General features: G+C 46.5%; 1 protein-coding gene across 1 annotated transcript; it reads left to right on the forward strand.

The window, feature by feature from the left end:
• The first annotated feature begins 10,569 nt into the window (after positions 1 to 10,569).
• LOC125344592 (vomeronasal type-1 receptor 4-like) lies at positions 10,570 to 11,498 on the forward strand. Its single transcript, XM_048337059.1, has one exon. The coding sequence runs from the start codon at positions 10,570 to 10,572 to the stop codon at positions 11,476 to 11,478; it is 909 nt and encodes a 302-aa protein (XP_048193016.1). The 3' UTR covers positions 11,479 to 11,498.
• Positions 11,499 to 12,673: the final 1,175 nt, after the last annotated feature.

Below are 12,673 nucleotides of genomic sequence, written 5' to 3' on the forward strand. Positions count from 1 at the left end.
CTGATGGCCCTGAGCTTGCCCTGCTACCTTGCCCGCCATCTAAGCTCCCAAGAGTGCCACACACTCCACCCTCCTCATTCTGTCTTCACCCCTATCCAAATCTAGACAACCTAGGCCGTGCCAAGCCACAGTTTCTCCCAAGTGTTCAGGGACATTTCATACATTATCTAAGAATTACAATTAATGATTTTAAACTTTTAAAAAATCAAACCCATGTCTCAACTTTTAATGCATCATGGCTTGGAATTCATGGTGCTGTTGCCTCAGTCTCCTGGCTTCTGAAAGTACAGGTTTCTGAAACTCCCATGCCTGGACAACACTGCCTTTGAATTTCACTTCTATGTTAAGCACTGGCTCTTCCCTCCCATGCACCCCCTTCAATCCACTGAAGGCACAGACTCCTCTCAGACACCACCAAAGAGGCCCTGCATCCTTAACGTACTTTGCTCGCTTGCCCCAGTACTTTGACACACCGTATACTGAAATGCAGACCTGGACTTCAGTTACTTCTGGATACTTTGCATATCCAGGAACCGTGTCTCCATCTCTGTGTCTGCCTCTCATCCCTCTTTCCTCATCATCTTTGGTTCTGCACTGCCATCTTATATAAATCCCTTTGCTATTTCCTGCCTTAGCCATCCTGTCTCCCTATCATGCAGTGTAACAGCCCCCCCAGCCCCAATTATCCCTCTTACCTAAAACACAAACTCACCTAACTGGTAAAGTTCACAGCAATTTCCTGAGTTTGTATCATTAAAAATATCACTCTTGTAATTATGTCAAATGTTAGGAAGAATTAGAAAAGCATCAACTCTAATTTCAGGTGATGACATGAGGCTCTGGACTTGATTATGGATAGTTACAAAATGGTAAGCTTTGGACTTGTAATCATGAGTGTATTGTGATCATTTTTCGTGGTGTATTTGGATCACTTCTACAACATTTTGTTTGGCTATTGTTCTTCAACTCTCTCCACTCTCTGTATTTATATACATGTATAATGTATACAAAACAATATGATATATTTTATGTAGTACATAAATTTTCAATACCATTTACATTGCATTGAAATGTGAGCTGCAATGGAGTCCCGCATGTGTGTGTGCCCGCATGTAGGCAGAGATTTTAACCAAGTTTAATGCCACTTGCTAGCATCTTTCTCCTCCTGTATGTGTTGGTAATCTTCTCCCTGTGTTTAGGCTCACCCCATTTCTTTCCCAAAAGGGTGACCAGCAAGCTCCTTACAGAGCCGTGACTTCCTCCAGGGAGCAGTGACTGCATCAGCCATGCCAGTGCCTTGCAGTTCAGACCACCATATGTTCTGTTACCTCTATGGGACGCTGGTGCCTTCAGGGATTCTCGACAAGAGCCTGCAGAAAGCCCACAGTAATCACCTCAAGATGCTAGCAGGAAGTTTGTTTGCTAGTTGTTACCAAGGAAAAGTCTTCCAGAAAGTTATGGGCTCCTGAAATCTGCACGTCCACTGCTAATACAGGCAAGATGTTAACTGTGGGTCTGAGGGGAGGGGTGGTCAGCTCCCACCACACCGCACCCCACATCCATAGCTCAGGGTCTAGCCACTCCCACTCCATCCTGCTACAGTGCTTTTGCTGCTGCTGAAGATGGCAGCACTGCAGTTGCAAAGAGGAGCAGCCAGATTGCCACTGTGATCAGAATGACAAATCTAACAGGGCCAAGGAAGTCATGGGCAGGTTTTGAAGAAATGCTTGCACCAAATAAAAAGATTCTGGGTGTGTAGATATTGACCAATGTCTAAGACAGGCGTCATTTTACTTATGTTTCTAAGTCAGACCAATGTCACTTGGTAACTGTTGTGATGTTGGGCCATTATCGCACCACCTGCACACAGCTTGTTATGGTCAGGTTGCTGTTGGACTGTATGTACCTTTTCATTCCTGCTACTTTTTAAAATACTGCAATGCTCACTTACAGGTCATAGTGTGTTGGCTAAGAAATCTTTACAAGCAGATGGACATCCCTGTAATGACACTTTGTTCTTTTTTGTCATTAGTGGGGCTTGAACTCAGTGCTTGGGCACTATCACTGAGCTCTTTGCTCAAGGCTGGCACTCTACCAGTGTGAGCCCAGTGCCACTTCCACTTTTTGAGTGGTTAACTGGAGATAGGAGTCTTGGGGAACTTTTCTGTGTGGGCTAGCTTTGATCCACCATCCGCAGTTCTTAGCCTCCTATGTAGCTAGGTTTACAGGGCTCAGTCAATGGTGCCTGGCCACAATGACATTTCTGAAATAGTATCACATAAGAAGAAAATAAGAATGTATAAAAACAAAAATAAATCTGTGTGTGCATGTACGTGTGTGTGTGCGTGCATGTGTGTGTGTGTGTGTGCTGCTCCAAGGCCTTGGTACATTCCCACTGGTTCTCTACTACTTGAGGCACAGCTCCACTTTTGGATTTTTAGTGCTTCACTGGGGAAAAGATTTGCATGGACTCCCTAGCCAGGCTGGCTTTCACCATGATCCTCAGATCTGTGCTTTCTGAGTAGCTAAGATTACAGTCATGAGCCTCAGACAGCCACCTTGGCTTTCCTTTATAAAAAAAAAAAAAAATTCAAAGGATTAAATGGAAGGCGAAGGTGTATTTTCCCCTTGGCTTTCCTTTATAAAAAAAATTCAAAGGATTAAATGGAGGGCAAAGGTGTATTTTCCAAGTAGGAATGAAGAGTAGAATCTCATGGACTTTCCTGCGTAGGTTGGCTTTAATATATGATCCTCAGATCTCAGCCTCCTGAGTAGCTAGGATCCCAGGCATAGGCCACAAGCACCAGCTTTAAAAACTATATTTTCTACCTGGGCAAATGATGGTGAAAACAAATGAGATTAAGAATAGGAAAGGAAATAATGGAAGAAAACTTCTAGGAATTTCGGTTTATAATAGACAGAGGTCAGTCAGAGTCATCACGTGTTGGGCCTCAGTGTCTCTTGCCAGCCTCCTGCAACTCTCCACCACTCCCATCCTCCCTTGAGAAGCATCAGGGAGAATGTTCCAGCAGCTTCTTCACAACTGACATATCAGGAAATGACAACATTTTCTGAGACCTTTGTCTTGTGAAGCAGTGTGCACAGGGATTGTCACTCCAGGTGAAGGGATAATCACAGCCACCAGGCGGCGACCTCACATCCCTCCACCCTCCCAGACTCTTATCTAGGAGCCACCAGGGCCTCTGAAGTGCACTTTGGTCTTACAAATGATCGCAGTGCCAACCACATCCTGAGAGACAAGGCGAGCAGATATGTTCACGGACATCCAAGAAGCACAGCCATCAAGAGAGAAGCTAAGTTTAATACTCTGGTTAAGTGATCCATTCTAGAAAATGTATTCTGGATTCTGTATTCTGCATGACAAAGCCACAGAGGAAAGATAGGAAGGAGCTGGGGCAGTGCAAAGACCTCCCACCCACAAACCCTGGTGGTTCCTAACTTCCTGTCACTTTACAGAGATTCTCCTGCTTTATGGTATGTGGTGAGGAAGCCTTTCCAGGTGCTCAGGGGTGGTGTTTTCACAACACAGTCTGTATGATGACATATTTGCCCAGCATTCCTCACTCTGACCCTATCCCCCTCCTCCTCCTTAAACTGCACCATCTCCAGACCTGACATTTTTCATCTTGAGAGTATTTATTGTATTCAATTATCTGTTCAGTGTTCAGGAAAAGATAGCAGCCTGGGACTGAATGCTGCAGTCAGTGTGTTGGTGCATAAGTGCATGTGACGTGGCATACAGATTTATCGTTTACTTTTGTCCATTGTGGGGTTTGAATTTGCAGCTTGGGCATGGTCCTGGAGCTCTTTCTGCTCAAGAACAAGGCTCTATGGTTTCATACACCGGTATACTTCAGATTTCTGGTGCTTAACTGGAGATAAAAGTCACACAGACATTCCTCCTCCAGGCTGGCTTTGAACCACCATCTTCAGATCTCTGCCTACTGAATAGTTAGGATTACAGTAGCTCATGCTACTAGTGCCCAGCTCATATATAGTCTCACATTTGATTCCACAAGAGAGAAATACAGATGCCCTTCATCTCTCAGAGCCTGACTTGTGGTCACTCGATGTCATTTCTCCAGGTTCACCCATTTACCTGAAATCTATTAGCTTCACTCTTGGCCTCCTATTCTTCCTCCTCCTCTTCTTTCTTTGTGATGGATGAATAGAATTAGAATACTCTTAGAGACCTAAGGAGACTATTTCCAGTGGAATTAATCATGGATAGAGTATGGTGGGATACCCTGTCATCATTCATGCCTCGGTTTCCCATGCCAGATCATCTGGATACAACACAGGAATGGAAAGGGAAACACCTATGTGCCTATGGGGGCAATCTTCTTATACCAGACTGTGGTTGGGATTCTGGGCAATTTCTCTCTTCTTTACCACTATCTATTCCTCTCCTTCATGAAGAACAGAATGAGAGGCACACACTGGAGTCTAAAGCACTTAATTGTGGCCAGCATCTTAAGTCTTCTGTGTGGTGGCATTCCCTAAACTATGGTGGCTTGGGGCTAGAGAGATTTCCTCAGTGCCCTGGGGTGCAAACTGGCTTTGTCTACTGAGTGGGCAGAGGATTTGGATCTGTAGCACTTGCTCCCTGAGCATCTTCCAGGTCATCAGCATGAGGGGCGGGGACTCCAGGTAGGCATGGCTGAAGGGGAGAGCTCACAAGCACACTGGCTCCATGTCTGCCTCAGCTGGGGGATCTTCATCCTGGTGAACATTGCTTTTCTCATGTAAATAACCAGACCCAAACACATGACAGCATGACCACCTTAAAAGCCTATGGATACTGCTCCTGTGTGTCATGACCTAGCCCCACATGTACTGTACGTTGCCTTGTTCTCAGTGCCTGATGTTCTGGGTCTGGGGCTCATGCTCTGGGCCAGCATCTTCATGGCCTTTCTTTGGTAGCACTGACTGAAAACTTCAAGCCTTCTTCCTGAAAGTTCTTCCCTTAGTCCTATCTGTGTTGAATTCATCCACATTATTTATTTTTCACAATTCTTCTTTTTCCTTTGCTGTGTATGTTATATATCGCTAAAATCTCTCCTAGTATAACAATGACATTAAGTGTTCTTTTGAGAACTAGTTGCAATGTAAAATGATTTTTAACAAATGAAGGCTCCTCTTTGAGAAAGTCACTTGCTTGGATAATGTGCAGTTTCCTGCAATGCTTCCTATTTCTAACGTGTTATAACTTTATAACAGCCTCTGGCAGTGAATCATGGCTACATGTGCTGGCTGATGGATGGAGCTGCAGCCATGAAGGGATTTCCACCGCCACCCCCTTTCTTCAACTACAGCTCTGAAAGATGTAGCAACCTTCCCATGTAGGTGCTTCTTCCGCTAAAGGCACTGTCCTCCTTTCCTCGTAATTTTTGTCTCATGACTGTCTTTGCCCTTCCACCTGGTCATTCTCACAGGCAGGTGTAGGCATGTCCCATTGGAACCACTGCTTCCAAAGCAGGTAGCAGCAGTTGAACTTGGGGAGAACAGAGAGACCCAACAGCAAAGGTTACCCTCCTCCACTGTGGTCCATTAACCACATCCTCCAGCAACCCCAGGTCCTCTCACCCAGAATCACCAACAGAGGCTCAGTGCAAACACATAGTTGGGTTAAGGAGTCACCTGGCCTGGGCCCTGTGCTCCTGCAGCGCTCACTCACCAAGGCCCCTCAGCGTTCATGCTGGCTACCCACCCACAAGAACCCCTTCCTACCCACACTGGCCAAGCCCCAAAGGAATGTGCCCCCATCCAAGTCTCCTAAGTGAATCATGCTAGCCGTGTTCCCGACCCCCAGGGCCATGCTAGCTGGGCCTCCTGTACCCCAACTCACCAGCACCTATTCCCAGCCCATGCCTTTCCCCACCAAGATGTTCGTGGCCCAGCTCTCCTATCATGGAAAATAATTTACACTCATCTCCAACCATGGCTTAAAACTGGCCATGCCTGCAGACTGTGACAAGTCATCTCCCCCCCTCTCCTTCCCCAAACACCTGGAAAAGAACCTGTTCCCTGCAATCAATACAGACACAACATATCTGCTGAAAACACATGCTGCGCTATCAAGATTTCTTCTCTTCACAAAGAGCCATTGCCCTCCCTATCCCACCCCTGCCCTTTCCAGGCCCTGCCGGCCTGACCTCCCCCTCTTCCTAATCAAAGGAGACCCCAGTTATAAGAGGGCTGCCATTGTTCCTCCAATCTGCCTACAAGACTCTGCATCCCTCTCAGCATTTTCTAGAAATAAGAGTACAAAATATAGCTCACTTTTCTGCCCTTTACTCTGATAGCCAGGGGACACTTTATTTACACTGCCTGTACCAGCAGGACTGCCTGCACATCCGGGTCTTCTCCGGTGCCTTGGTTGTGCTCAGCTCCCCTTAGTGCTTGTCCCTGGGACAGAACCATCAGCAGCTGGAGCCACTGCCCTCCACCCATCCATCCCACCCCCAACCGACCCCCAACCTGAAGAGTGTAAATCCTACTTTCCTACTTTAAGGCAGCAGTAACTCCGTTTTGAAATCGTAGCCATCTTGTTGTTTTGGACTGTAAAAACTAGACTTTTTTTGTGCTGAAACTGCTGAAGCTCTAAACTCCTTAAACAAAGCTATCTTAGAGCCAGCCAGGCCCCACTCTGGGCCTGTAACCTTGGGCCTGCACAAGCTTTGAGATATAGCCATGCTGGCCAAAGATAAACAGGCCTGTGAGCCCGCTCAGGCCACCAAATACTCCACCTAGCAGGACAGGTTGTCAGAACCCAAACAACTGGAGGACTGTTTTGGTAACTTCTGTTCACCCTTGAATGTTTCTACCCCGGAGCCAATCAGAATTGTGCTGGAACCCTAATCTTGCTTGAACACCTGGTTGTTGTAACTTTGTGGGTTTTGCCGTTATAAGCCCTGTAAGATTTCAACTCAGGGTCCTCCTCGCTATCTCCGCTGCGTCGGTGAATTGGACAAGACCCAAGCTGCAGCTTGCCTGAATAAATCCTTGCTTTGGCATTTTGGAATGTCTGGCTCTTGTGGTCTTCTTGGTGAGGGTCCTGCGACTTGGGTACAACACAACCCAGCCATCCACCCAACCCCACCCATCCACTGCACCCCGTCCAATCCACCACACCTCATGTACCCCATAACATGCACGCAACCCCACCCCGTCCACTCGACCCTGTCCACCCCACCCTGTCTACTCACTCTCACCCTGTCCACCCCATCCCTTCCACACAACCCCACGCAGTCCACACCTCCCATCCACCTTGTCTCACTCCGTCCACCCCTGTGCCACCCACCATGCACCATGCACTGCCTACCCCACACCTTCAAGCATGGCTGCAGGCCCCCGGAACTCATCCTCTCCGTCCCAGCTTCCAGCATCCCCTCAAGATACCTGGTCCCATGGTGACACCTATTCACAGACTATGTGATCACGAATGTACACAGGATACTATTGGTCCCGTGATCACATATGTACATGGAAAAACCATGGAACCATGACCACATAGGTGAATAAAATATTAGCGGTCCTATGATCGCCAATATGCATGCAGTGTTCGTGCCCCCGTGACGACATATATACATGGAATATTAGTAACCATATGATGACATGTGTGCACAGAACGTTAGAGGTCCAATGATCACTTATGTACATGGATTATTAGTAGTCCCATGATAGCATACAGACACCAGTGGATAATCCAACACATGCACAGGACCAGCGGCTCCGGCCCCTCTGCATCCTTCCTGGAGTCCACCCATGAGCACCTGCGTCTGCTTTTACATGCCCTGCTGGGTCCTCTTCATGTGGAGACTCACCTGCACACACCCAGCTTGCTTCTGCTGAGCCAGCAGCAATCACTTCTGGATGTTTTGCAACCATGAGTATTCTTGTACCCCTGAACCAGGACTTCAGCAGAGCCTCCCGCCTCTACTTAGCCAGGATGGATCAGGAAGAGAAAATCTCATTTCCCAAGAACACATGAAAGATTGGTGTGAGTGCAACGTTCAGTTGCTTTTACACATGTGTATACTCTTTGGTGGTGTAACCAAATGAGATTAAGAATAGAAAAGGAACTCTTAGGTATAATCTCAAGGATATGTAGGTCCTGGAACACCATATCCATTGTGGCACTATTAACCACAGCCAAGAAATAACCCAGATGCTCCATGTTGTCTACAGACAAATGAGTGACATTGGACATTGCCGTGTGGAGCAAAGTCAGCCAGATTCTGAGGAACAGAGTCACAGGCCCAACCTATTTCCATCACAAACTCCTGCTAAGCCATGGAAAAGAACAAAATCCTGTCATCTGCACCATTATCTGTGGAACTACAGATCACTATGATAAGTGAAACAAGTCAGACACACAAAGGCAAATACATGTTCTGGCAACTGACTTAACAGGACAAAGGGTTGGTCAGTGAGACCAGAAAGTTCCAGGTGAGGAATCGACTCACATGTAATAACGGAGACCAGAAACACAGGGTAAGGGATCATTCCTGATCCTCACCTTAGCACAGTAACCAAGTTACTGGGGCAAAAGCAACACTGAAAATTATGAAAATAACTATGAACTTAGAGAATGAAGTTACACAAACTACCACCTGTGAAAAGAGAGGTCTCATCACCCTGCTCTCATGAAAGACATGAAATACTTATATAAAAGTCACCAAATGGGGTCAATAGAGATGAGAAGAATTTAGAAGATAATCATTAGTACTCAACAAAATCCGCTAAAGAAATGCTTCATTCTTTTTTATTTTCTCTTTTGGTGACAGTACTGCGGTTTGAATTCAGGGGCTGGGTGCTGTCTCTGATTGCTTTGGTTCCAGGCTGGCACTCTACCACTCATCCCCAGTTGGTGTTTTGGCTTGTTTGCTGGATGATTGGAGATAAGAATTTCATGGACTTTCCTATCCAAGCTGGCTTTGAACCTTGATCGTCAGATCTTAGCCTGCTGAGATTATAGGCATTGGCCACCAGCACGGGGTTTAATTTTTTTTTCCTGAAAGAGTAAATGGTTGTGCAACAAAATAAGATGAAGAATAGGAAAGGAAAGTTTTGTTAGGAAACTCCTGGTAACCATGGCTTACACACCACAGAGGTTGCTCACAGACAGTCCTCACTTGTCAGGCCTCACTGTCTCCTGTTGGTCTACTGGGATCAAGGAGAAGCGACTCACCACCACTCCCATCCTCCCTTGGGAAACACCAGCGGGAAACTTTGAGCAGTGTCTTGATACTTGTCACATGGGGGAAAGAAAAAGTTTTCAGAGAACTTGGCTGGTGAAGCAGTGTGCACATGACTTGCCACTCCAGGTGAAGAGATAATCACAGCTCCAGTGGGAGGTGACCTCACCTACCACCTTCCCAGACCCATATCTAAGGAGCCTTCTGCACCTCCAAAGCACACACGATGGTCTCCGAAACCACGGAGCTGCTGTCCATATCCGGAGAGAAAAGGTGAACACATGTGTTCACTGGCATCTGTGAGGAACAGGCTGCAGGAGACCTGCTATGGTTAACACTCTGGGTAAGTGATCACTTCTAGAAAAGGGATTCTGGGTTGAAGCAGGTTGCATGAAAAGTCACAGAGGAAGGATAGGAATGAGCTGGGGAAGCGAAAAGAGCTGGAGTTCTAGGCCTCCCATCCCCAAGCCCTGTGGTTTCTAACTTCCGGTTCCTTCACAGAGACTGTTGTGGTTTATGACAGGTGATGACGAATCCTCATTTTCCAGGTTCTTGGAAGTGGTGTTTTCACATCAGTGACTGTATTATGGCATATTTGCCCAAAATTGCTCACTCTCTGACTCTGTCCTCCGTAGACTGCATAATCCACAGACTAGACACGTTTTACCTTCCTGGTAGTTATTTTGGAAAAATGTCAGTGCAGCATTCAGGAAAGGGTGGCAGCCTGCTACCCACTCCTGCAGTCAGTGTGTTGGTGCGTACGTGCATGTGATCATGTGTGTATGTCATGAATGTTTCCAGTTTTTTCTTTAGTCAGTGATTGGGCTTGGGTACAGGGTCTGGGCATGGTCCTTGAGCTCCTCTTGCTCAAGGCTAGGGCTATTACCACTTTGAGACAAAACTCTACCTGTGGTTTTCTAGAGCTTAACTGAAGACAAGCATCTCACAGACTTTTCTTCTCCAGACTGGCTTTGAATGGCGAATAGAAGATCTCAGTTGCCTGTGTAGCTAGAATTACAGGCCTGAGCCACTAGGGCCCAGTCTTAGATCTGATCCCACAAAGGAGAGAAATAGAGGTGCCCTTCATCTAGACTTACCTCCACTCCAGGCAGTTTCTCAAGGTTCACCCATTTCCCTGAAAATCCTGCCTCCCACCCCCCTTTTTTCATGGATGAATAAAGTTGGAATCCTCTTAATAAGTGAGAGGCGGTGGGAGAATATTTCCATGGGATTGATGTTGGATGCAGAATTTTGACTTCCCTTGGCACTGTGCTTGCCTCAGTTTTCCACACCAAATTTTCTGGATGAGACACAAGGAATGGAAAGAACAGCAGACAGCTGTGTGCTCATGGGGGTGTTCCTCTTATCTCAGACTGTGGTTGGGATTCTGGGTAATTTCTCTCTGCTCTACCATTATGTATTCCTTTTCTGCATGGGGAACAGAATGAGAGGCACAGACTTGATTCTTATGCACTTAATTGTGGCTAACTTCTTAAATCTTCTGTGTAGGGGCATTCCCCAAACCATGGTGGCTTGGGGCTGGAGATATTTCCTCAGTGATCTGGGGTGCAAACTGGTCTTCTATCTTCACCGAGTGGGCAGGGGTATGGCGATTGGTAGCATTTGCTTCCTGAGTGTCTTCCAGGCTGTCAGCATCAGCCCCGGGGACTCCCGGTGTGCATGGCTGAAGGGGAGAGCCCACAAGCACATTGTCTCCATGGTCTACCTCAGCTGGGGGGTCAGCCTCCTGGTGAACATTACTTTCCTCATATACATAACTGGACCTAAAACAGATGAAAACATGACTATCGTAAAAGACTATGGATACTGTTCCTCCATGCTTAAAAACCCAGCTGCAGATGTACTGCTCATAGTCTTGCTCTCAGTGGCTGATGTTCTGGGCCTGGGGCTCATGCTCTGGGCCAGCATCTCCATGCTCTTCGTCCTCTACACACACAAGCAGAGAATGCAGCACATCCAGAGGACCAGTGTCTCCTGCAGAGCCTCTCCTGAGTCCAGAGCTACCAAAAACATCCTTCTCCTCGTGAGCACCTTTGTGTCCTTTTATACCTGGTCCTGCATCTGTCAGATCTACATGGCTATGACTTACAACCCCAGCCCTGTGCTGCACCATATGGCCGCTTTTGCTATGGGCTGTTTCCCAGCTGTCAGCCCTTTTCTGCTCATGAGTGGTCGCTCCACTCCCTACAGCCTGTGCTTTGCCTGCAGGAGGAGGAGGAAAGTGGTCCTCCCCTGAGGAACACACAAAGGTTCATTTCTATGTGAAGTTTGTTCAGTGATTCCACAATCTCGGCCCCTTGATAAAAGTCTTCTGATAGGAGAATCTAGTGTGCACGAGTTTACATGCCTGTGCATTTGTGCACTGTATTATATTTATGTATGTGTGTTCCCCATCTCTATTTTGATGGCATAGGAAATGATTTGAATGTTGAAATGTTACCTTCTGTAATAATGCTTATTACATTGTGTCAACTTCTTCCTTGGAATCTACTCCATGAAATGTTGTCAGGGTCCAGTTACAAGATAAATTGCTTAAACTCATCTCACATGTGTTTTCCTAATTCCAATTTGATTCCTTGATTTTCTTTTATAGTTCCATATGGAATGAAGCAAACCATTCTTGAAGCTCCTTGTGTTCAGAAGCAGAAAGCAGTTGGAAAGAAAATAGCGGCTGGGTGATGTTGGCTGACTGGTGCCTATCATCCTAGTTACTGAGGAGGCCAGATATAAGGATCACAGTTCAAAACCAGCCTAGGCAGGAAAGTTTGTGAGACTCTTATCTCCAATAAACTACTAAAAAAGCCGGAAGTGGTTTTGTGGCTCAAGTGGTAGAGTGCTAGCCTTGAGCAATAGGAAGCCAGGCACAGAACCCAGGCCCTGACTAAAAGCTCCAGGGGTGGCACAAAGAAGGAAAGGGAGATAGAGAAACAGAGAGACGAAACAGACAGACAGCGACAGCCAAGAAAGAAGGAGGAAAGAGAGGAAGGGAGAGAGGGAAGGCCCGCCAAGAAAGTCATGTGCAAGTTTTGGAGAAGTGCTCATATCAAATAAGAACATTCTGGGTGCATAACTCAACCAATGCCTAGGAAAGATGTCATTTTACTTCTGTTCCTATATCATACCACTGCCCTTTGGTGATCACCATAATGGTGGGCTGATATTGCACCACTACACACAGCTTGTTGTGGCCAGGTTCCTGTTGGACAGTATCTATTTTTTTTCATCGCATCTACTTTTATTAAAATACCTCACTGCTCACTTGCAGGTGATAGTGTCTTGGCTAAGGGACCTTTTCAAGCAGATAGATCTTCATTATGATGACTTTTCTTTTTATTTTGTCAGTAGTGGGGCTTGAACTCAGGGCCTGTCCATTCTCCTGAGCAGAGACATTCGCAGGCACGGACTGAAGGAGTGCTAGCTGTGATTTCTCA

Source organism: Perognathus longimembris, unplaced genomic scaffold (assembly GCF_023159225.1).
Source record: "Perognathus longimembris pacificus isolate PPM17 unplaced genomic scaffold, ASM2315922v1 HiC_scaffold_1590, whole genome shotgun sequence".
Classification (NCBI taxonomy): Eukaryota; Metazoa; Chordata; class Mammalia; order Rodentia; family Heteromyidae; genus Perognathus; species Perognathus longimembris.

Bases quoted from the DNA above. Each gene is read 5' to 3' on its own strand.
- LOC125344592 (XM_048337059.1), top strand. From the start codon at position 10,570: ATGGGGGTGTTCCTCTTATCTCAGACTGTGGTTGGGATTCTGGGTAAT.